The sequence below is a fragment of the Sinocyclocheilus anshuiensis genome, unplaced genomic scaffold (assembly GCF_001515605.1).
Source record: "Sinocyclocheilus anshuiensis isolate Anshui unplaced genomic scaffold, SAMN03320099.WGS_v1.1 scaffold190, whole genome shotgun sequence".
Lineage (NCBI taxonomy): Eukaryota > Metazoa > Chordata > Actinopteri > Cypriniformes > Cyprinidae > Sinocyclocheilus > Sinocyclocheilus anshuiensis.
The window spans coordinates 803571-824833 of record NW_015547663.1 but is presented as its reverse complement, the minus strand read 5'-3'; the positions used below and the strand labels follow the sequence as shown (position 1 = coordinate 824833).

The 21263-nt window shown below is 41.1% G+C and overlaps 1 protein-coding gene across 1 annotated transcript in view; it reads left to right on the top strand.

The window, feature by feature from the left end:
• tcf7l2 (transcription factor 7 like 2) overlaps window positions 1–21263 on the top strand; it is an 82544-nt gene that overhangs the window by 876 nt on the left and 60405 nt on the right. Inside the window, exon 3 of the mRNA XM_016504745.1 lies at window positions 51–175. Within this exon, the coding sequence (XP_016360231.1) occupies window positions 51–175 (125 nt within the window). The remainder of the gene's footprint in view (window positions 1–50; window positions 176–21263) is intronic.

Here is a 21263-nt window from a genome sequence, read left to right as displayed (position 1 = left end):
GAATGTAACTTAAACTAAAAGTTTTCCTCTTTTCCCCCCCGCCATGTTAGCTGCGAAAAGGCAAGATGGAGGGCTGTTCAAGAGCCCACCGTACCCGGGCTATCCATTTATAATGATTCCCGACCTCACGAGCCCGTACCTCCCGAACGGATCGCTCTCACCCACCGCTCGTACAGTAAGTGTTTTTAACGTGTTTCTGCAGCCACATACACGCAGCTAAAGCACCACGTCCATGTTTAGGGATTGCTTTGGTCGGCTCGTGAACTTCTGCCACACTTCACTCCGCACTGTACAGTGGCATGCCGTTCCTGCGGATCCGCTGTCGCTCTGAACGAACGCTGCCTGCGAGCGGCGAGTGCAGTGGAACGCATAATGTGCTTTCCTGACGTTCACAAAACACACGGCCACTGCAACTTTTAACTCCGTTGTTTTTTCTTCTTCTCATTTCCCACGGATATATTTGCATACTTGGCAGGTTACATTTGCCTTAGATTCTGCATTTTTACAGTGTTATTTATTTTAATCGTCTATGCACTTGAATAACTAGTGAAATCGCTCGCTTGCTTCTGTCTAGACGTTTAATGTACAGTAGCGGGTGTTCCGGAATTTCTAAAACTGAAATGTACAAGAATGTTTGAATTCATAATAATAGTATTGTTATTACTATCGTTGTTATGATTTTTACACGTGAAAAAAAATAAAGCGTTTCTGTTATCTAAAGCATTTAATACTTAAAAATTAAAATGTTAAGTTTAATTGCAGCCTTAATATTTTAAAAATGAAATCAACGTGCTGCTATAGTTAGGCTACAGCCTGCGCGTTTTTCTGCCACTTTGAATTTAATTACTGCTGAAGAAAATCGAGTAGAAATGACAGAAATTATTTTGACAGTTTAAATGGATGGAAACAAAGATGCTGTAAAACATTTTTACAGTGTGCCACTTAAAATGAGATGTTATTCATTTATCTGAGCTAATTTATGACTAATTTATCCGAGCTTAACATAATATTGCTTGTGTTATTTAAAGAATGCAATGCACATAAATGTTATTGCCAAAGAGCATCATGGGAAATGTTTATAGTTATTAGTGAAAGGCAGTCAATGAATTTGTGATCGTCAGAATGAAAGCACAATATTGCTCATTCCACCCTTGACACAGTGTGTAGTAAAATATTAGTGTCAGAATTCTTTTGAAATTAAATAAACATTTGCTTTAAATGCACATTAAATATAATATGTTTTATGCTTAACATTAACATTTTGTCATGGCATGATGGACTTCCTATTTAGAGCATGCATAATGTTGAATAACATGTAATGAGAATATATGCTTAATATTTCAGTGCAAATACAGATTATGTTGTTTATATCAGCTATGCATAGTTATGCATATTTGTCCAGCACTTTTTTTTTTGGCACCTGAAATAATTCATGTTGATTTAGTAGGTTCATATTTTTATTCACAATTGATATTTTATAATTTTTTAGATGTCATTGCTGCAGATATAACATAATAAGGATAGGAAAATTGTGCAGTAGGAGCTTGCTGTCATTTCTAATTTTCATAATCAGCTCTAGGCTTAATCTTAAACGTGAAGGTACGCTTTATGACAATGACATGTGGTGTAACCTGAAATGAAGTAAATGACGACCTTCGAAATGTACTGCTCTGAAACTGTGCATTTAACTTCGGGTATTTTAAAGGCATTCTGCTGTTTCTAGTATCAGTGAGACATTTTTGTAGAAACATCTCTGGCTGTTTGTGTTTGTCGTGGATATTGCGTGCATCCCAAAACATGCCTTTTTGCTGAATCTGTCTTTCACTTGCTGATAATTTCTTTGCTGATGTAAATGCACATTAGAAGCATTCACACATAAATAAAAAGGACAGAAAATTCATAAAGCATCAGTATGGCTACTGCAGATGTGCATTAGAAGGAAATATTTGACATATAGTGTGTCTTCTGTATAGCAGGTTTTGAAGAATCCCAGAGATGCTGTTACCAGAGTTCATAGTCTGATAGTTCCTCTCCCTGCTGGGATGGAGCCCTGTCTAAATCGCTGGCTTATTCATTTTTGGCTACCGAGAATATATTTAGCGATCTCTCACGGAAGTAGGATCACTGTTTGATATCCTCCCCTATATGTGGGAGTCAGTCCAGGTCTGCTCTGACCCTCTAGCCTAAATATTATACCCATAGATATAGTCAATTTCTTTATAGTTGTGTGTTGTAATGTTTGATCTCTTACTGTAACCAGGCCTACAAATCTCAGTCTTTGACATCGTGTTGTAGCCCTTCACCCCGATTCTTTGCCATGAGGTCTGCTACTTATGAGCTGCCTGGGCGTCCGACCCACACCGCTTTGAAGTTGAAAGCCGTTGTATTCATAAACGCATTACTTAAGTAAAGGATAAATAATTCACCTGAGCATCGATTAGCTGTCGCTCCGTTTAACGAATGCATGGGGCTTGTTGGGTTTAGCTGCTGATGATGTGCTTTTTAGCATTTCTTGGCATTTTTTTTAAATTGTATTTTAACTTGTATTTTTATTAATTGGATTAATCTACATTGTATTAAACAAGCAGAGGATATATTCCAGTTTTATTGCATTTATGTGTTTATTTGTAAGTATTTATGAAACATTTATGGATTTATTGATCCAGTATTTTGTTTTCAGGATAAATTTGCTACTGCCGCATTATTTAATCTGTAAGGATTTAGGTTATGGTGGATGTTTCTCTAAAGGTTGATATCAGAGATGTGACCATTTAAAAAAATATATTATTTAATTTACACAGACCATGTGTCAGCTGAATTTCCCTGATGGTCCGCTCTTGCAATAGTGATGAAATGCTTTTCCCCTAGTGTGTGTTTGTCTGACGTCTGACCTCTGAGAGCTGTAATAACGGGAGTTTGTATTTCCAACCACCTCAGTCGGAAAAGCTTCACGATGATTTGGTAGCAATTAGCAATTTGCCGTGATGTTCTACCGACAATGCCTGGATCCTCTTTTTTTTCCCCCTCACTAAAAACGGCAGACAATAGCCACTCTTCCCCCTCTTTCATCGAGAGCAGTTTGCGCGGCGGACACACTCTACGTGTGTGTTGTGGTTGGAAAGGTGCTGGGTTAACTGGGTGGTTGTAGGCTAAAATCGCACCTCAACAGGTCTGTGGAGAGGGGAAAGCAAGGTAGAGCAGAGGTCTGGCCGGCTGAGTTCTGGCAGGGGGCTTTATGCCCGTAAATCTGCTGGGTTTATTTACTGCCTCTCTGACTTATGAATGTTAAGATATTTGACGCCACCCCTGGCCCCATAATTCCTTAGGCCTGCAGACTTTTGGCAGAGGTTTCAGGTTTCAACGTATAATTATGCGTAGTTTAAAAAAGGAACATAATATAAAAAAAGACAAACTTGCAACACCCAAATGCACTCTGCACTATTTAGAGCAAAGAAAAGGAGATGCATGGCAGAGACCTGAAATATTTTTTCCCCATTTTTATTTTATTTTAAATTTACTGTATAATTTAATTCAAAATTGATTTTGTGTAATTAATATTTTTTGCCAAAGATGCATTCAACCCTAATGTAGCCCTACATGTACATATTTTAATAAACCATGGCAGAATCTTTTTAGGCTAAGACGTCAATAACAATGCTTTATCGTATGGATTATGTGTGTTGAATAGCCTGTCGTGTGAGGTGCAGAAGATAGTTTAATGCGGATTTACAGGGATAGACTCATACCTTATCAAATTGGCTTTACATGTTAATGGCCCCTAATTGCTATCTGCAGGGGGTTCACCGAGCTACGCGCTCGCGCTTTGTGCCGCTCTGCACAAAATACACTCCCAGTTTATTTAGAAGGTTGCCATCCTTTTGTTTTGCAAATCACTTTTGTTTACAAAGAATGGCGGAAGCAAGACTCTCTTTTTCTCTCCCTCCACCACTCTTTCCTTCTCCTCCTTGTCTTTTTTTCTCCTCCTCCCATCCTACACGCGCGCAAAAAACAAACCCCAAACGGTTTCTGTTTGCTGGGGCTTGATAAACACCCATAAAAAAATGCAATCTGTTTTGGATTTGTGCGAGTTAAGTTGGGGAGCAAAGTTTGGCACCATTAAACTGAAAGCGGGGCCTGTGAGACATTAGCGGCGCACAGCACATTCTCAGGACTTAATTAGTCCAAACTGTAATTGTTCATGGTCTGCCAATAGGAGTAATGCTCAGGAAGAGTGGAGTTGCACTAAAACGGCCCTTGGTTTTAAAACAATAAATCACTCGCATATTTGTGTCGTGATTCAGATAGAGTCCCGACCTCTCCCATCTCGACATGTGGTAAATTGTAAAGTCAATGAATCGCAGATGTGGGTGGGGGGGTCGGAGGGGGTGGGCCGTGAAAGAGTACAGTACGGTTTTGTTAGTGCTTGGTAAATGAATGGAAAAGATTTGTGCTGTAAATATTTACTGAGATGTTTTTTTTTTTTCTACTTGCTGTGCTCAGTTGTCTTACGTTGATGATTTTGGCAGGCTGCTCTCTATGATCGTGTGTGAAAATAACCTGGTGGGGTTTTTTTCTTTTCTTTTTCTCCCCTGATTGTTTCTCTCTTTCTCCCTGTGTCACGCTGGTGTTTTTTTTAAGGCAGCGTTGTGTATACACAATGTTCTGCACTAGTTCAATAGTTAATGAAGGTTTCTTGTTCGGATGTGGACTGTTAAGAATTTCGTAATCGTATTGCAAATAAATAGAAATAGTCAATTTTTTTTCCAATTTTATCGGATGCCATGGTTGTGACTTTTTCTTGATTTATTTCCGTCGCGTTTGTTTTTAAAGCTGCAAACGCAATCCTGTCCTGTAACTGATAAATGGGGAACTCAGATAAATGCTGTTGTAAATTCTGCGTCTCGTGGAGCTGCATTGGCTTAGCAGCTGTGTGTTGTTAACCCCACCCCTCACCTCTCTCCTTTTCACCATTTACTTCCATACACAAAGATCAACACAAAGATCGTACTGTACGTCTGGAATGCAACTTTTGTCATCTGTTAAATATAGTCCTGCTGCTGGCCTACACGTTGAGGGGCTCCTGAAACATGGAAATGAAATTACTCTTTCTCTCTCTGTGCACATGCACCGTCTGCAGGCCTGTGCAGCTTTATGATAGCTGCGTGGGAATTCTTAAATGACAGGCAGATTTTCCTGACGGGGTGTGTGATGGGGGTCAGAACGCCAGTGTTGAGGCCTTGTGAGTCAAGGACTGTTTAAGAAGACCTGTAATATTGATTAATTACAAGAAGTGCAAGAATTTAATAAAATTTCCAAATGGAAATCTATGAAAGTTCTTGTGCTAGTATCTGACATAATATTTAGATGATTTGGCAGATTATTTCATTTTCAATCTTAATAAACACATAAATTTATAAATAATTAGGTGTTAAAAAGCCAGCATTTTTTACGATACAAACTGTTTTGCTTTTTGTCAAAGCTGTGAAATTTGCACATATTTGCATTGATTTAGTTTCATACAGTAAAGTACAGAAAGTCTTCAAGAAAGAATCGGATCGTTAGATGCATTTTATGAATGCATTTCAGATATTTTAAAACTACTTGATCTGTAATGTGATATAAATATATGTAACTATGCAAGGGCTTTATTGAAATATTTTATAATTTAATTAAATTTAATTATAATTTATAATTATAATTTATGCATTTAGCAGACGCTTTTATCCAAAGCGACTTACAGTGCATTCAGGCTATACATTTTTTACCAGTATGTGTTCCCTGGGAATCGAACCCATGACCTTTTGCGCTGCTAACGCAGTGCTTTACCACTGAGCCACAGGAACAATTTTCAGGCTTATTTTTTTGAAAATAATTTTCTGTATTGGCACATACCTTAAAATCCTGGCTTTAAAAGGCTATTGAATATTTGGATTATTGCCCAGGAAAAAAAAAGAGATGCTTTTCATTAAACACATTTTGTGATAATAGAGGGGTCTGCTGTATGCAGACTATTAAGACTTTTCAGGAAAATTAAATGAAGCACAATTATGAAACAATGTGTAAAAATGTAAAAGGGAAACATACGAAGATATAATATTTTTGGCCAATAAATATTGTAATTTGTGCATTTGTTTAATTTACTACATTTAAAATGCACATTTTTTTCCCCTGAATGTATGCTAGTGTAGTTTTATTGTGCTCACGCAAAAATATGATAGAATTGGAATTTTCAAAATATCATATAAATATTATATATAAATACTATATAAATGTTATAAAAAATATTAGATTTTATAATCAGAATATTTTTGTATATCTTCTTTGTTTTAGAGGAGTTTACCTTGTGCGGTATGCTGGAATGGAGTGGGGGATTAGGAAAAGCGGGAAAAAGCGGGGTCAATTTGCCCGCCGTGGCATAGTGGGGGAGATGGAAGACGGAGAGGAGGGAGATGCACAAAGAAGACAGTCTGAATAGGGCGCATAATTGCTGCTAATGTGGGGGCAATGAGAGTGGCTACAGTTCCTGGTTAGATGTCCAAACAATAGAGCCCCCAGGCTTCACATTTATCTACTAAGAAAAAAAAATGAAGGAAAGAAAAAAAAAACAGCAGGGACTGAAAAACGACAAGGAGGAGGTGACAAGTTTATAGTCATGTTTGATGGACAGGCCATGTGTGTGGCATTTTCCCCTCTTTTTTTTTTTAACCTTTTTTATGAATCAGACTAAGTTATTAATGCTTCCTGATTCCCGCCTCGTCATCAAAATGTCGGCTGGAAGTTCTCCAGCGTAGAGGCTTGGGTAACGCTGGCGGAATTTGGTTGCACTGGGTTTTTGTTTGGATTGGAACGTGCTCGGGTTGGGCCAAAGTGCACACACATGCTCTCTGGAGCTGCCATCTGACTTGTATGCTTAATGATAGGAGTGCACAAGTTTCCAGTGAAAGAGCATGTGTGCATTTTGTGCTCATCAGCACAAAGTCTTTTTACTGTACATTATTCATTATCAGACTTTAAAACATAATGATCGGCGTTGTCATATGTCAGATGGACCTCGAGTGCAGAAAACACAATGACATCAGACTGTGGTAAATATTCTCCCCTGATAAAAAGCCTGATAGAGTGACCATCACTGTCTTCACACAGGAAGTCTGTCACTGACTTACATTTTCAGTGAAACTTCTGCACAGAACTTTAACAGAAAAACAAATAAAAACCTATCGGCATCTATTTTTAAACACGAAAGTAGGACAAAGTTATCTTCATTAAGGCATGTTATTGAAGCTTCTAAAAAAAGGTGAAGCCTGACCAGTCACAGTTTTGCTTCAGTGTTTATTATTCCATCTTGTGAAATGTTTCTCTTTGATAAGGAAGTGAGCTAATTTAGTGTCACACCGACAAGTTTGTCTCCTAGCTCTGATTGCAAAATGAGATTCTATAATGTTGCATTGCAGAAGGTGAAATCCTGTTTACTTCGATAATCTGCATTAATTCCTGTAGATATGTCGGGAGCGTTTTGTATGGGTAAAGCACATAATTGAGAAAGTAATAGGTGATAAAACTCAGCCCATGTATTTTTAATCTTCTAATTAAACTTTTAATTGCCAAGGGATAAGCTCTGAGCAGGGCCAGGAGTGTGTGCGTGTGTGTGGATGCGCGTCTGCTTGTCTGTTCTCTAATGAGTTTATTGCATGCTTGTTTCTAGCAAAGGTACTGCATTCAGAACTGAACGAAAGGTGAAGGAGATTTTCTACCAGGGTATAAAGAAATTAATCCGCTAATCGGGGTTTATATTAAGATTAGAGGTACTACAGGCCGATATTTGCATGCTTTATTAGAGATGCGTGCTTTATGAACTTTATAAACCATGTAGGTTTTTATTTGGTACAGTTCTTCCCGACTATCAGAAGATAACCATCCCCTGCGTTAAATAATGGGTGTGCGATGGCGTTCCTGGAGCCTTACATTATGCTGTTTTACTGGCCATATCCTGCTGAATGGCTGTCAAACAGTATAGATCATATTTCAGCTGATTAGCATTGTGCTTGTCACATGGCCGTATACCAGTTTTGTCTTGTTGATGTGTCTGAGGATAAATCTCACATTGAGACTTGCATCAAATTAGAGGGAATTGTCTACACCTCTAGCGCGCACATAAAATGTTTTTATCGCAGACCGTAGGAAATGTTGGTTTGTTTGTTTGTACATCTTCACCCTTAAGGATTAGCCTGGATCAACTGTCGCTGGCTACATCTCATTAGAGGACGGTGTGAACACTCAGTACGGTCGATTCCAAAACGCAGGGAATTGACTTCCCTTGCTGAACGAATTGTCAATTGCATTGTGAGCGAGGGGTATAATTGAATGGAGGTGTATCTTTGGCCGGCTGCCCCTAGGGCTCTGTGAGTCTGACCAGTGTTAGCCAGAGGTGGCAGATGTGGTTTCTGATTGCAACCAATGTCCTTTCACAGTGTTAAGATCTGACCACTGACATAGAGGAGGTGTAATTCAGCAGCCCTCCGAGTTAAATAGAGATGATGACTGCTTGCCAGTCATAGTGAATAGTGATCTCTCCACCGGCTATCTGCCGAACGGAAAGATTTAGCGATGTGTAGGAGTGATTTATAAGGAAAGAGAGTTCAATCCTGACCTGGAGCTGTTTTCTTTGGCCAGCAATCAGTTTAAGCGAGGCTGGTATGGAATAGGCAAGCGACAGCAGCGGTGTAACGTTCGTCTAGATGCCCATTAGAACCGGCAGTTTTTCTTTATCTTCAGCTTTACAGCACCTGTATCTTTATGGGCCGTCGCGCTTTGCATTTTTCAAATATCAATAAAGATAAATTGCCTGCTTTGTCATAGCATGGGGCGTCGAGTGAAAGATTTCAGGTCACTGAGGGGAAAAATGATCCAGCGTTTGAGAACCATGAAAGCTTAAAACTCAACAATGATGTGGAGGCCTTGACTTCTCTCAGGTTCGTTTCTTCGTGTTGAATGACGTATGTGATGATGTTCCTTAACTGTGTGTGCTGTCTTGCGGTGTGGGAGGCGAAGACGGGAAATGTTTGAGCAGGAGTCCGTATAGTGGGTTGTCTAAGCCCAGATCTTAAGGTCTACGGGGAAGGATGTCCCACAGTGTTTACATAGACCAATTGTCCTGTGGGCCCTGGAGTGTCTAATGCACTACTGTTCAAACACTTGTGAGTGCACAGATGACCCCTGTAGCAGCCTTCGACACAAGTGCTTTGTCGGTCTTACAGAGTATGCATCTGTTTATGTGTGTGTGAAAAGTAGCCGCAGGTCCCATTTACTTGGGATTCTGTTTGCTAGCGCAATTCATCTCGGTAAGCAGGATGGTGGATATGGGGGGGGGGGGTGGGTTGTAGCGACAGAAGACCCCTCTTGCTCCATCAAATCCTGCCAGAAATTGACATACAGGGGAGTCATCTAATTGTTGTTTGAATTACCTGTTATGATCCAATGACAAATCTCCTCCTCTCCTGCCATTGGAGCAGAAAATGTAGCCTGGATTGGCATGATGTTAGCAAGTGTGTAAACCGCGCTTCAACAAGATGGATAAATGCAATTATTGGCTAGGCCAGGAGAGGGAAAATCCATTTAAAGCCTGAAACGCCAACCAGGGGCTGTGGTTAATTCATTTGGCCAATTTGTGGGTGATGTACGAGTGTCGTGGCACATTAGTCAAGGAGAGTGTGTGTGTGTGAGTGGGTTTAAGTATGTGTGTGTTATCGGGGGTGTTTCGTTGGAGCTGTCTCCATGAAGCCCCTCCTTTTTCCCATCAGCCTCCCCTCCTCTTCCTCCCCCTGTCATTTCAGTGGATAATACAAATGGGGCATGAGCTCTCAAATGACAAAAAGATGCACTGAGCGCAAAAGAGCAGGATTGCAGTTCAAATGAGCCGGGAAGAGGGCCACGCTCCGTAAGGCGGCTCACCGAACGTGGCCTAACACACCCCCAGAGTCTTCAATCATGACTAGTCAACCAACTAAATCACTCAGGGTGTGAGGAAGACAGGTTGAGGAAGCAGTACTGGGCCAGAAGCTTAGTCATGCCAAAGTAGGGCCCTCACTGACCTAGTTTGACTCTGACATTCTTCCTGAACTCTCCTCGGTTTACAATTAAGTTACAATTACCATATAGAAACTGCTATTTACTTGAGGCACGCAAAGCTGAGGCCACTGTGACGGGCGGCTCGCCATCACCTCTGCATGCCCATTTCCGCCCATCTCATTATCCTTCTGAAGGGCACGACAGTATTGAGCAACCTTTGAAGAGGACTGTTGTCTTCCCCTTAAAGGACAGCAAACAGAAAGTCCCTCCATCTGGGGACTTTCTCTTTTTGTTACTTCACTTGGGTAAACAAGAGTTCCTCTCCTGAGGCATGTCAATCTGCTTGGCTTACACACTGTTAATTTAGAGCGGATGAATATCGTCTACTCCATTAATGTAAAGTCTCATTGGTGAGAAACCACTTGACGGTTGCGCAAGATTTGTGGTATGCAAACACGGTGGTCACAGCCCGGGGAACTCTATGAGGAAAAAGGCATCGGTTTACAGAGCTCAGCCACAGATTGAACCAAAGTCTTTTATCAACACGGAGAGCAAAGGGAAGATTTTGAAAGCAGAAAGGTGTGTGGGTGCCCTCTTGCCCAAGAGTCTGCACTTGGGTGGTTGAGGACATGAAGAAGGTTTTAGATCTGGTCACCTGACTGTGTGCTTCTCAGGCTGTGAGGTCCGGAAATCAGAGCCGGCAGGGTAGCAGCTGGCCCTGTGCTGTTCTCACAACTGCTGTGCGGCCTTACACACTCGTATACGCAACTCACTCGCCTCTGGTACTGGACTCCAGGAGTGCAACCGCACACTTGAGAAGAACCACTCATGTTGCTTTTTGTGGTCAGATCTTACTGATGCTACTTAAGTGTGTGCAAATTTTATGTTGACAGTCATTTGGTTGCTTCTGTCTTATTACAGAACGGAGAACCAGGGATGCTTTGGTGGACGTGACTTCTGTTCCCTGAAGCTCTGTGACTATTTTTAAAAAACCCTAATTACAGTAGCATCTATGTTAGTAATTTCCGGCATCCTCCTGACTGCAGACGAGAAATTGATTAATCCCACTGAGTACGTCCCAGGAACCCCCTTTTTTAGGCATACTGGTTGGAATCTCAAATTCCCCTTTGCAGCACTCTTGAGGTCCTCTTCTAGCTCGGTATCTATCATGTCTTCACGCAAGAACAACTGCAGGCAGTGGCCTATTGACCGATATTCAGGAAAGGATTAAAACAAACAGCTTGGAAGTTTTGTGGGTGCTGCTTGGATCACTTTACAGCAACAGACATACCTCTAGACGCAACTGCTCCGGTTTGTAGGGAAGCTGCCAGTCTTATCAAGTCCAAGCAGAGGACAAGTATTTTAAACAGCCATTCTATATGAACTAATTTGAGCTGGGCTTAAAATAATTGGATTTTGTGACCGAGTTGTTGTCTTAAGCCATGACCCTGTGCCCCCTGTCTTATGGTAGCTAAGAAGCAATAATTAAAACCCTAAGTCTGGGAGCGCAAAGACGTAATTCTGCCTTCGCCTCGTTGTGTTTTATGAAATGGAAAATGTTAGTGTTACGTTATCGTGTGGCTTGTACCCCAATGGTTAAATGTAGATTTACTGCTCCAGAGTTGGGCTGAGGAGCTGCTCCCATCTGCGACATGAAGTCTAGCCACCCAGCATGGAATACGACACCCTGGGGCCCAGCCAGAAAATTCACCAATCAGACATACATTAACACCAAGCAACACAACAGGTGATCAATCAGGCCCTGCTGCAAGCCAAAATTTTGGCTTGCAGCAACTCCAAATATTTTTATTGACTTTCTTAAGGACTATGGCTTATATATAGTCATGACTCTGACTGTGTTTGGAGTTTTGTATTAGTTCTGTCAAAAACAATTTTATGGGAATTGTTTGTTTATTGGCACAGAGGTGCGTCTCTTTCCCAAACTATGTCGCAAGCTGTAATTTATGTTGAGGGACTGATTGGGAGATTGCATAGTTTAACGCTCGGGGTGCTGTGGTCTGGGACTCTGGAAGAGACGACCGCTAATTGTTGACAGAAACCATGGGCAGAGGAAAAGAAGAGGGAGAGACAGACCGAAAGAAATAGTGGGTGAGCGAGCGAGCGAGAGAAAGAATGAATGGGCTTTGGCAGCAAGGTTGTGGACTGAAGCTTGGTGTTTGGTTTTCAGGAAAGAGTGGATTCTTGGGATGTTCCCCAAAGACATACGACGATGCTGAGCAAAGCCCATAAACCAAACACGCTCCCTCTTTTACGAAAAGAACTCTCGTCACTTCTCAATTGCGCTTGTTATGTGGTTTACCAAACCAAGTTGGTTGGAAATGCCTTGTCCGGTAGAGGAATCATATTTTTTTTGTTTGTTTTTTTCACAACAAATAATAAGGGTCTGCATTTGCTTGCACTGATTAGAATATTATTCATTTAAAACAGATCCGACTTTCCACTTCCCATCTTCACGCCGTCTTGATCTCTGTCACAGATGCTCGACAGGAGGGCACATCTGCTTTCGCTAGCTTCTTGTGCAAATCCCGCTCGGCGGTGGTGTTGTGTTTTGCTATAATTTAGCAAATAACATCAGTAATGATTCAATTGGGCATAAAGTCATTGGGTGACGGCCTGTTTGCCATCTGTCTGATGGGATTACTGTTTCTATGTAATTAAAAGTGTGACCCCGTGGGGAGGATGGTGGAAGGCACGAGGCTGAGTGGTACACCCACTAAAAGGAGGAGGAGGGGCAGCCTCAGTTCAGCACTAAAGATGGTACGCGCAACAGAGCGCTGCAGAAGTGCCAAGCTCTTTACATGGATGTGCACATGTGTGTCAAACCCCTGGCTCGTTTAACTTCAATTTAGTTGGGTAGAGCAGACACCCAAAGTCTGAGTGATCCCTGTGTGCATGCAGTGTGTCGGTGAGAGGTGGGGATGCGGGCTCCTGCTTTTACTCTGATTTCACCTGGGGTTTTGTTTGGACTCTTGAGCCTCAGTTTCTCTTGGACACTCTCCAGAGACTACAAGCCTGGCTTTTTTCAAGGCTCCCTCAGAACTAAAGTGAAAGGCCCTGGTCAGGCCTGGAATTGGATTTCAGATTTGATCTTGTTGTGCGTAGTAAACAGAACATTAAAAGCAAGAACATGGTACCTAATGAGTGGATGTGTGTCTGGGTGTGTTTGAGTGATGCTTCCCTGTCACTGCCCAAATCAACAACATCCTTGTTTCTCTTTTTATCTTATATCTTTATTCATATACATACATATACTACATTTATTTTTTGTTTTTATAAAAAATAATACTAATATTTAAGGTTCCAGTTTATTATTATTTTAACTGTATTAAATAATAGTAATAGTAGTAGAACTTTAACAGTGATTATATAAATAATAAATTGTTTATATGTTTTTAGAAAAAGTTTGATATTTTTTTCAACAAAAGTATAAAAGTAAAATATACAGTATAAAAGTAAAGTATATCTGTGTCTCTCCTATATTCATACACAAACAGGATGTGGGTCTGAAAAAGACATTAGAAAAGTAACCAGAAAAGACAGGATGGCGCGTCTCGATCATTTCGTCTGGCAGAAAAATAAAGTTTGGTGAAGAAAAATACTCAAAACAAACAAAAATAACTGGCTTAATTAGCATGGCAGGCTATGGCGCTGACTTGGTGTGGTTGACCGGGCATGACCGAGGTGGCACTGGCCATGGGCATAGGGCCAAATGTACAGGGAAATTACAGGGTGCCCAGGCAAGAAATAGAGCCTGTGCTGCCTCCCTCTCATATTTCGCCATATCTCTAGCATAGCTACATATTTTAGCATGCAATAACCCTTGGCCTGTTTTCTGGACCTCTTTGTCCCCCCCTCCACATCATTCTCTGTCTGCTTTTCTCATACAGGCTCTTTATTTCTGCCTTTTAGACCTTTTCTTACTTTCTCCTCCCCTGCCATTCTGTCTTTTTCTCTCCTCCCAGTGTGCACTCTGATTACCTCTCCAAACTGGCAATAAGTTGATTGCTTTACAGAGATGATGTAAGCCCTTGCCCTAGGGTACATCAGGTTGGCTTTCGCCTGCTTTATCTTGTAAAGCCTAAATTAACAGCTGGTTTGGTTTGAGTTCTTCTGGATCTGACTAAAGGATTAGACTTCGTTCTCATGTGAGTCAATCTGGTTTGATTTATTGCAGGTCTATCAAAAAAGATCAATTGAGGCCCTTTTGAAAGTAAATCCTTAATCGCTCTGTGCACTTACGTGTCATCATTGTGAGTTTTCTCTCCCTCTCTCTCTCCCTCATTCTCATTCTCTGCCTGTCTTCCTCCGGCTCTCTTTTTTCCTCGCCTTCTTTTCCGTCTCATCTCGGGAACACGGCGATCGGGAGTGTCAGTGGTATTTTGTTGTTATACGGGATGGATTTTTTTGTTCTCATTAGCCGTCCATCACTGCAGCTCAAATTGAAGCCCAGCTTTGCCGGCGCAGGCCCCGATGGCAGCTCGCTGCGTATTTTTATCGCAGCGCAAATCTACCTGTACGTGTCTACACATCCCAATGCCCACAAAACCTAGAGGTGAATACGAGTATAATAATTTTGAAGCATGGGCCCTTGTTTTCAGCAGTGAACATGGTGCACAACTACTGCATTTAAGTCCCAGCATAATTTTATTCGTTGGGAAATTAATGTAAAGTTGAGTCCTGGAACAGAACGCGCAGGTCTTCAGAGACATTTTGAACTCCACACACTGCATTTTAGAATTGTGACATCTATAGTTGGTGCAGTGGCCAAAGGTGTCCGGCTGGCACAAATTTACATAATGACAACAAGTGCAGCAGCCCTTGGATGACCTGGAAAGTGAAACGGGATCTGCTTATCTTTAATATTCCTCCCCTCTCATTCCCACTTTCTTTCACTTGTTCCTTCTCTCCTCCATTCTTTTTAACAACAGGCCTATTATCCACACATTTTTTTCCTCCCTCGCAAGGCCATGACTCTTAAAGAATCTGGTGCTGGAGCGGAGACACTGGCATGGCCTGCCTGACGGGGAGCCACACACACACACTGACCAACTATGACCTGTAACGGTGGTCAGACAGTATCTGTGTGTCCACTTGAAAAAAGGATCATGTATGCTGTTTTCAAACACAGGTGAAGGGGAATGAGTAAAATGGTCAGGATTGCATAGCAGTAGAAATGATACTGTTGTAGAACCTAGTGAATAACTGAGAATTAAAGGTCCAGAGAAAATGTGTCTTTTTCTTTTCCTCATTAAGTGGTCCTGTACCAAATGGCACACTTATGATCTCAAGGACTTGCAAAAGTGGCATATAAAAGTCCTTAAAACTGTAGGGTGACCTACAGTTATTTTATGTTTGAGAAGGATCATTTTAGTTAATGAGTATATTCATTTAGTTGATTTCAATGAACCTGTTTAAAAAAAAAAAATCATTGATTTGTTTGAGTAATCACTCGTGTTCACAGAAATCCCTGCATCATTTTACGTGTATTTTTTGATAGTGAAATTAATATTGAGTTAAAAACAATGCACTATAGATGTTTTAAAATCAATTAAATTACAAAATAAAATAAATAAAATAAGTGTTCACAGCAGCCTCTGCATCATTTTACAATTTATTTTTGGTAGTGTCATTAATATTAACTCATTATAGATGTTTTCAGATTAATTCTTTTCAAATACAGATTTAGTCCAATGCTCATGTTTCTTTTTTTTTTAAACCCTTTCAAAAGAAAACTTATCAGGCATATCAGACATCACTATTCCTGCAGCATTTCTTCTGTTTTCAGTACCGTCCCCCGCTCATTCTTTACAGACACAAATATTGTGTATTGTGGCATGTGTGATTCTGCATGTGTGTGTGGTGCTGAGAAAAGCTCAGGCAGATCGATGTCAAGTTCAGGTGTGTCCTCCTCCCTGGCTGGCAGAGCAGGGCCGAGGGGCCGAGCAGGCAGGAGGGAGGGAGGGAGGGAATTGACAGGGTACGTGGGAAGGAAGGGTTCGCTGTCAGCCAGACAGACCTCTTAATCCTATAGCCCTGGGGAAAGGGTGTGTGTGTGTGCACGTGTAAACCTATATTTGTGTGTGCAAAATTTTCAAGCAGGGGTTAGTTGGTTTAAACACCTCAGCTGAGCCTATTGTATCCATATGTGTGGGTCTTGTGCCTGTCTTTGTGTCGGTTTGTGAAGGACAGCGTTTTATATGGCCAGTGTTTGCTGTAAGTTAGACGTTGTCTTGTATATTTATGTGAGTATGACCCAATGTGTGTGATGGAAAGGGGGGTGGAGTAGTGGATCTGTCAGTGAGGTATCATACACATTTTGCGCCCACAAGCCTTAGTCTTTCTCTTGACACGCCCTCATTGTTTTCAACATTTCACTGTAAAAAATTCAGAAAGGAGTGATTGCATCACCTCAGAGTTCGTTAAAGTAAAGCACACTATTTATCCACATTCCATACAAGCCTGCTGTCTCTAGCTTGCATTCCCACCCTCCCTCTCTCTCTCTCTCTCTCTCTCTTTTTGGCATAGACTTTTGCATATATCACGGGCTGCCAGGCTAAGAGCCTGGGACTTCCCCACGCCACACTCCAAGCCTTTGATCCCTTGCTTTGGAGGTAACATCAAAAGGAGAGGCATAGAAAGGCAGCTACTACTGTGAAGTTCAATGTTCAACTTGATGGCTTGGCTGAGGGATTTTTTTGGGTGCTGCTTCCCCCAGCTGGCAAAAACACACAGTTTGTAGCCAAGACTTTTTTTCCAGTGCATGTTAACCTTTATAGAACACATCTGTACAAAAACAAAACCCACCCTCAAAACCATATAAATCTGCATGTCCATGTCTTGCAGCCTTGCATGAAGGAGGCTTTGGAAATGGAGCCGGAGCATTGTTAACGCAGCGTTGCAATGAGTTGCATCAAGTTAACGAGTAGATTGGAGAGAGGATACGAGGCAGAGAAGCCAGCTTCATGCAAGTTCAGGTGCACACGTCATCATCAACTGTCAGAGTCTGTTATAGGGTGAAACAAAGCATTGTGGTTTGGTTTTCAGCACACTATTATGATGAAACATGCTTATCAGAATGATGTTGTAACTGAATCGTTGTTTATTAAGGTCCTAAAGCTGCTGTCAGACTAGAATTTCACCTCTTTCATACGCATGCAAACAGAGGACAACAAAAACTCAAACTCATTGTCCATTGTAGTGTCCAGAAAAAATTTGCATGCTCAAAGTCTAGTTTGACCAAGGCTTAAGATATTTCCATGTTGGGACGTTTCCATTAAATGTTGTGTTTTAAGTCCTGGTCTGTTGGTATTGCTACTTAAACCACCAAGACTTCCTTGATCAGCCAACTTAACCACAAATGCTGTTATTTTTTTCATTAAATGTTTAACAATGCTGATCCACCTTGAATTGGCATAAACCAACCTGGGTCAGACAAGGCCTGCTGTTTATTTAGTCGATTTGAATTAATGCACATAAAGATGTTTTCTTTCATCAGGGAGAGTTGCATGAGCTTGACAGTATAGCACAGGTGCATCTTATGCCTCTTATGAATAGACCTCTTAGTATGTTCAGACTTGACATGTCTGGCATGTGTTACTGTTTAGCTAAGAGTAGAGATTAGTTTTTTCACACTCATCCTGCATTAGTCCCAGCTGCGTCCAGCTACACATGTAGTTCTGCATCTCATCTGTGCAGAACTGAATCGATCATTAGCGAGAAGGGGGTTGCATTGAAGACATTTACCTGAAAGGACGTTTCTGCTGGAGCTTTTGGATTGGAAAAGAGCTTATAGGCTATACAGTCAGTAAGTTTGCTTATTCTTGTCCCAGTGCCCTGTCACTCCTCTATTAATGGTTCGAGAAGACAGGTCTGTGGTTTGCCCAAGAAAGACACAGTGCCAGAGAGAGTTGCTTAAAGAGTGCATTAAAGATTCAGAAGTAATTGCTGTGTGTGATGGTGTCTGTTGCTGCTGTTTGTGGATGGATGTCTGCAGTAATTAACAGAGAGGTGGAGGAGGGGTTATGTGTGTTCGTGAGGCTTTTTTTTTGGTGGTGGTGGGGGGTGCATTACTACAAAATCATTACTACAGTTTATTTGTAGGTGAAGGGTGCTCTTCGTGGGGTGCAGAGGAGAAGATAGGGGTCGCACCATCACCCACCGTGCTTTGCCCGTAGCTCCCACCACATGACCTTCCCTGGGTCTTATTGTCATCTGTGCCTCCTCCATTTTAATGAGCTCTAATAACCAGTCCTTTATTTATTTATTTATTTATTAGGGAGCAAAAGAACGGCATTGTCCCTGATGGTAGTCGTGTTGTAATGGACAGGTCGTTAGCATTGTTACTCTTTGCGTACCTTATGCCAGTAACCATCAGTCGATTGCTATTTGTTTAAAAAAATTATGCAATGGATATGTCACCAACCAACAAAAGGTACAGTAAACTCTTCTGCCATTTAAATTAATGTAGTTGAGAGCGAGATTGGTCTGAATAGACCAGCCTGTAGTATTTGTGCTACATTGAACACGTTTGATGTTCCCTGAGTATGGTTCGGGTTTGTGTTGTAGGGTAAAATCAGAAGGTTGTCCTGCGTTGATTCTTCTGACCTGTAACCATTTTGAATTTCGAGGCAGATAATGGTGCTCAGATACACTCAGGGACCAGACCTTATGAATATGGAGTTTGGAGTGCTTCAAAGTTTATTTGTGTGTGTGTGTGTGTGTGTGTGTTTAAACGTGAGCTCCAAAGTCCAAACTCCATGCCAACCCAATGTTAACTCTACAGGTCCTATGAGCAGGCACACCTAGCGCTAAGCCCTGCGCCCAGGCTGAAGATCACATAGCTGGTAAGTAGGTCAGTGTATGAGATTCCACAGGGTAGGAATGAGACCTCTCTTGGTGTTGAAACACTGCAGGCTGTGTAAGTGTGCAGCTCTTGGGAGTGTTGCTAGGCCTTAGCTGCCTGTATGTCTCATTATGGGCCCTGCTGGAGGAGACACCAGCCACGAAGACTAGAGCCTGAAGGGCTATTTATAGAGTGCTCTTAAGGGGCCCATAATCACCCAGAAGAGAGAGAGAACAAGAGGAAGAAAGAGTAGAAGCGGGGGGGGCACAGTTTTGGGAAATAATCCCAAAAAAATATATTTCAAGAGTCTCGTTAAAAGAATTGTACCCAACCATATAAAATGACAATTTTAAGACCAAAAGGAAGCCTCTAGTTGCCTTCCTCACAGCAAACTAGACACAACTATAGGGCAAATGTTGTGTCACATGATTAATATTCTTGAGCCAAACTGATACATTTTATGTCTCCTCCATTTTCAATTTCAATTTCAAAAGCTTTATTGTCTATCCCCAGTGGGGTAGAAAATTTTCTTCAGACAAAAGGCTTAACACACAAACAGCACAAATAGTCCTCACAACAACAAACTACATTACATCACAAAAACACACACACACATATAAAAATTATTTTAAGATCCTATTTAAAATACCAATGGCAGTTGGAAGGGCCAAGTACGTCTTCTTATACTTGGCCCTTTTCACCAAAGGCACTTTATTATTGTCTATCCCCAGTGGGGTAGAAAATTTTCTTCAGACAAAAGGCTCAACACACAAACAGCACAAATAGTCCTCACAACAACAAACTACATTACATCACAAAAACACACACACACATATAAAAATTATTTTAAGATCCTATTTAAAATACCAATGGCAGTTGGAATAAACGTCTTCTTATACTTGGCCCTTTTCACCAAAGGCACTTTATACCGTCTGCTGGATGGAAGTAGTTGAAAAGAACTATACAGAGGATGAGAAGAGTCTCCCACAATAACTGAGGCTTTCCTTTTTAGTGCCACTGTGAAAAGATCAGTGAGAGGTGTTTGTCTCTCACCAATTATTTTACTCGCCACATTTATAATCCTTAAAAGTCTATTTTTGCTTTTAACAGCGAGAGAGTTAAACCAGGACACAATATTAAAAGAACAGATTCGATAAGTGATTTATATACAACAATCGTTTTTCAGATCGTTTCTATGCCCCTTGGGTAGAAGAAAAACACAGCCTAAAAAGACACATGAACTTGTTCCTGCTTAATAGAAATATTAATGGATCAGCAGTCCTTTGGTGTGCAATCACCAAATGCTATGTCAGCCTACATGGATTTTAATAGAGGAACCCTGTCACTCTGTTCAACTGTCTCCATGAGAGACAGTTTGTTTGTTTTACTACCTCCTCAAGCAAGGAGGACGGCTGCTCTTAAAGAGCTAGACTGGCTGCTCTTAAAGAGCTAGACTGGCTTTGAGGCTTGGCAGAACTTCTTTATGGCCTTACTTATTGGTAGTATGTGCACACTAACACAGTACCTAACACAGTCTGAGCGCTTCAGGTGAATCAGCTGCTGTTTAACTAATACACAAGCCAACACCTGCTACGTAAACCGATCACAAGCGTGGCCACATGTATCCCGTGCTACTGTGTTTGAGGTGCTGGATCAGATAATAATAATTTGGGAATTGAGAATGATTTAAAGGGGTCCTATTATGCTTTTTCACTTTTTGAATTTTAGTCAGTGTGTAGTGTGTATGTTTGGGCATAAAAAAGATCTTCAAACTTACAAATCTCAAAGTACACTCCAAAGGTAGATATTTCGTTTTTAAAAAAATCCCTTTTCAAGACCTACAACAAACGGCTCGTTTGGACTACAGCGTTTGTTTTCCGGGTTTTGTGATATCACAAAGCAGCCCATTAAAATATCATTAAAATAATTCCCGCCTACGAAAATTCGAATGGTTGGGGGGTGGGGAGGGGCGAGGTCGTGGTTAGAACGCTTGGTTGAGTGCATCAGACAAGACGACAAAGAAGAAGGAAGAGCTGCTGTAGCCTCAAGTTTTTGCAAGTTATTACACATGCACCTGAATAATTATGTATGTTACAATTATGAAAACGTTAATTTTCATTACATCCTATCTAAAACGTGATTTAGCCAAAAAAAAACAACAACAACAACAATACCGTTACCACTCTAATATGTCTTGCCATATCCGTGCGTGCAAAGGTTCTGCGCAATCCTCTTGTTCAATATTCTCTAGGTCTGAATCCGGCTCAAATTGATATGGCGATATTGATGCCATCCTTAACTAAACCAGAGCAGACGGAACTTGCTGCTTTGGCAA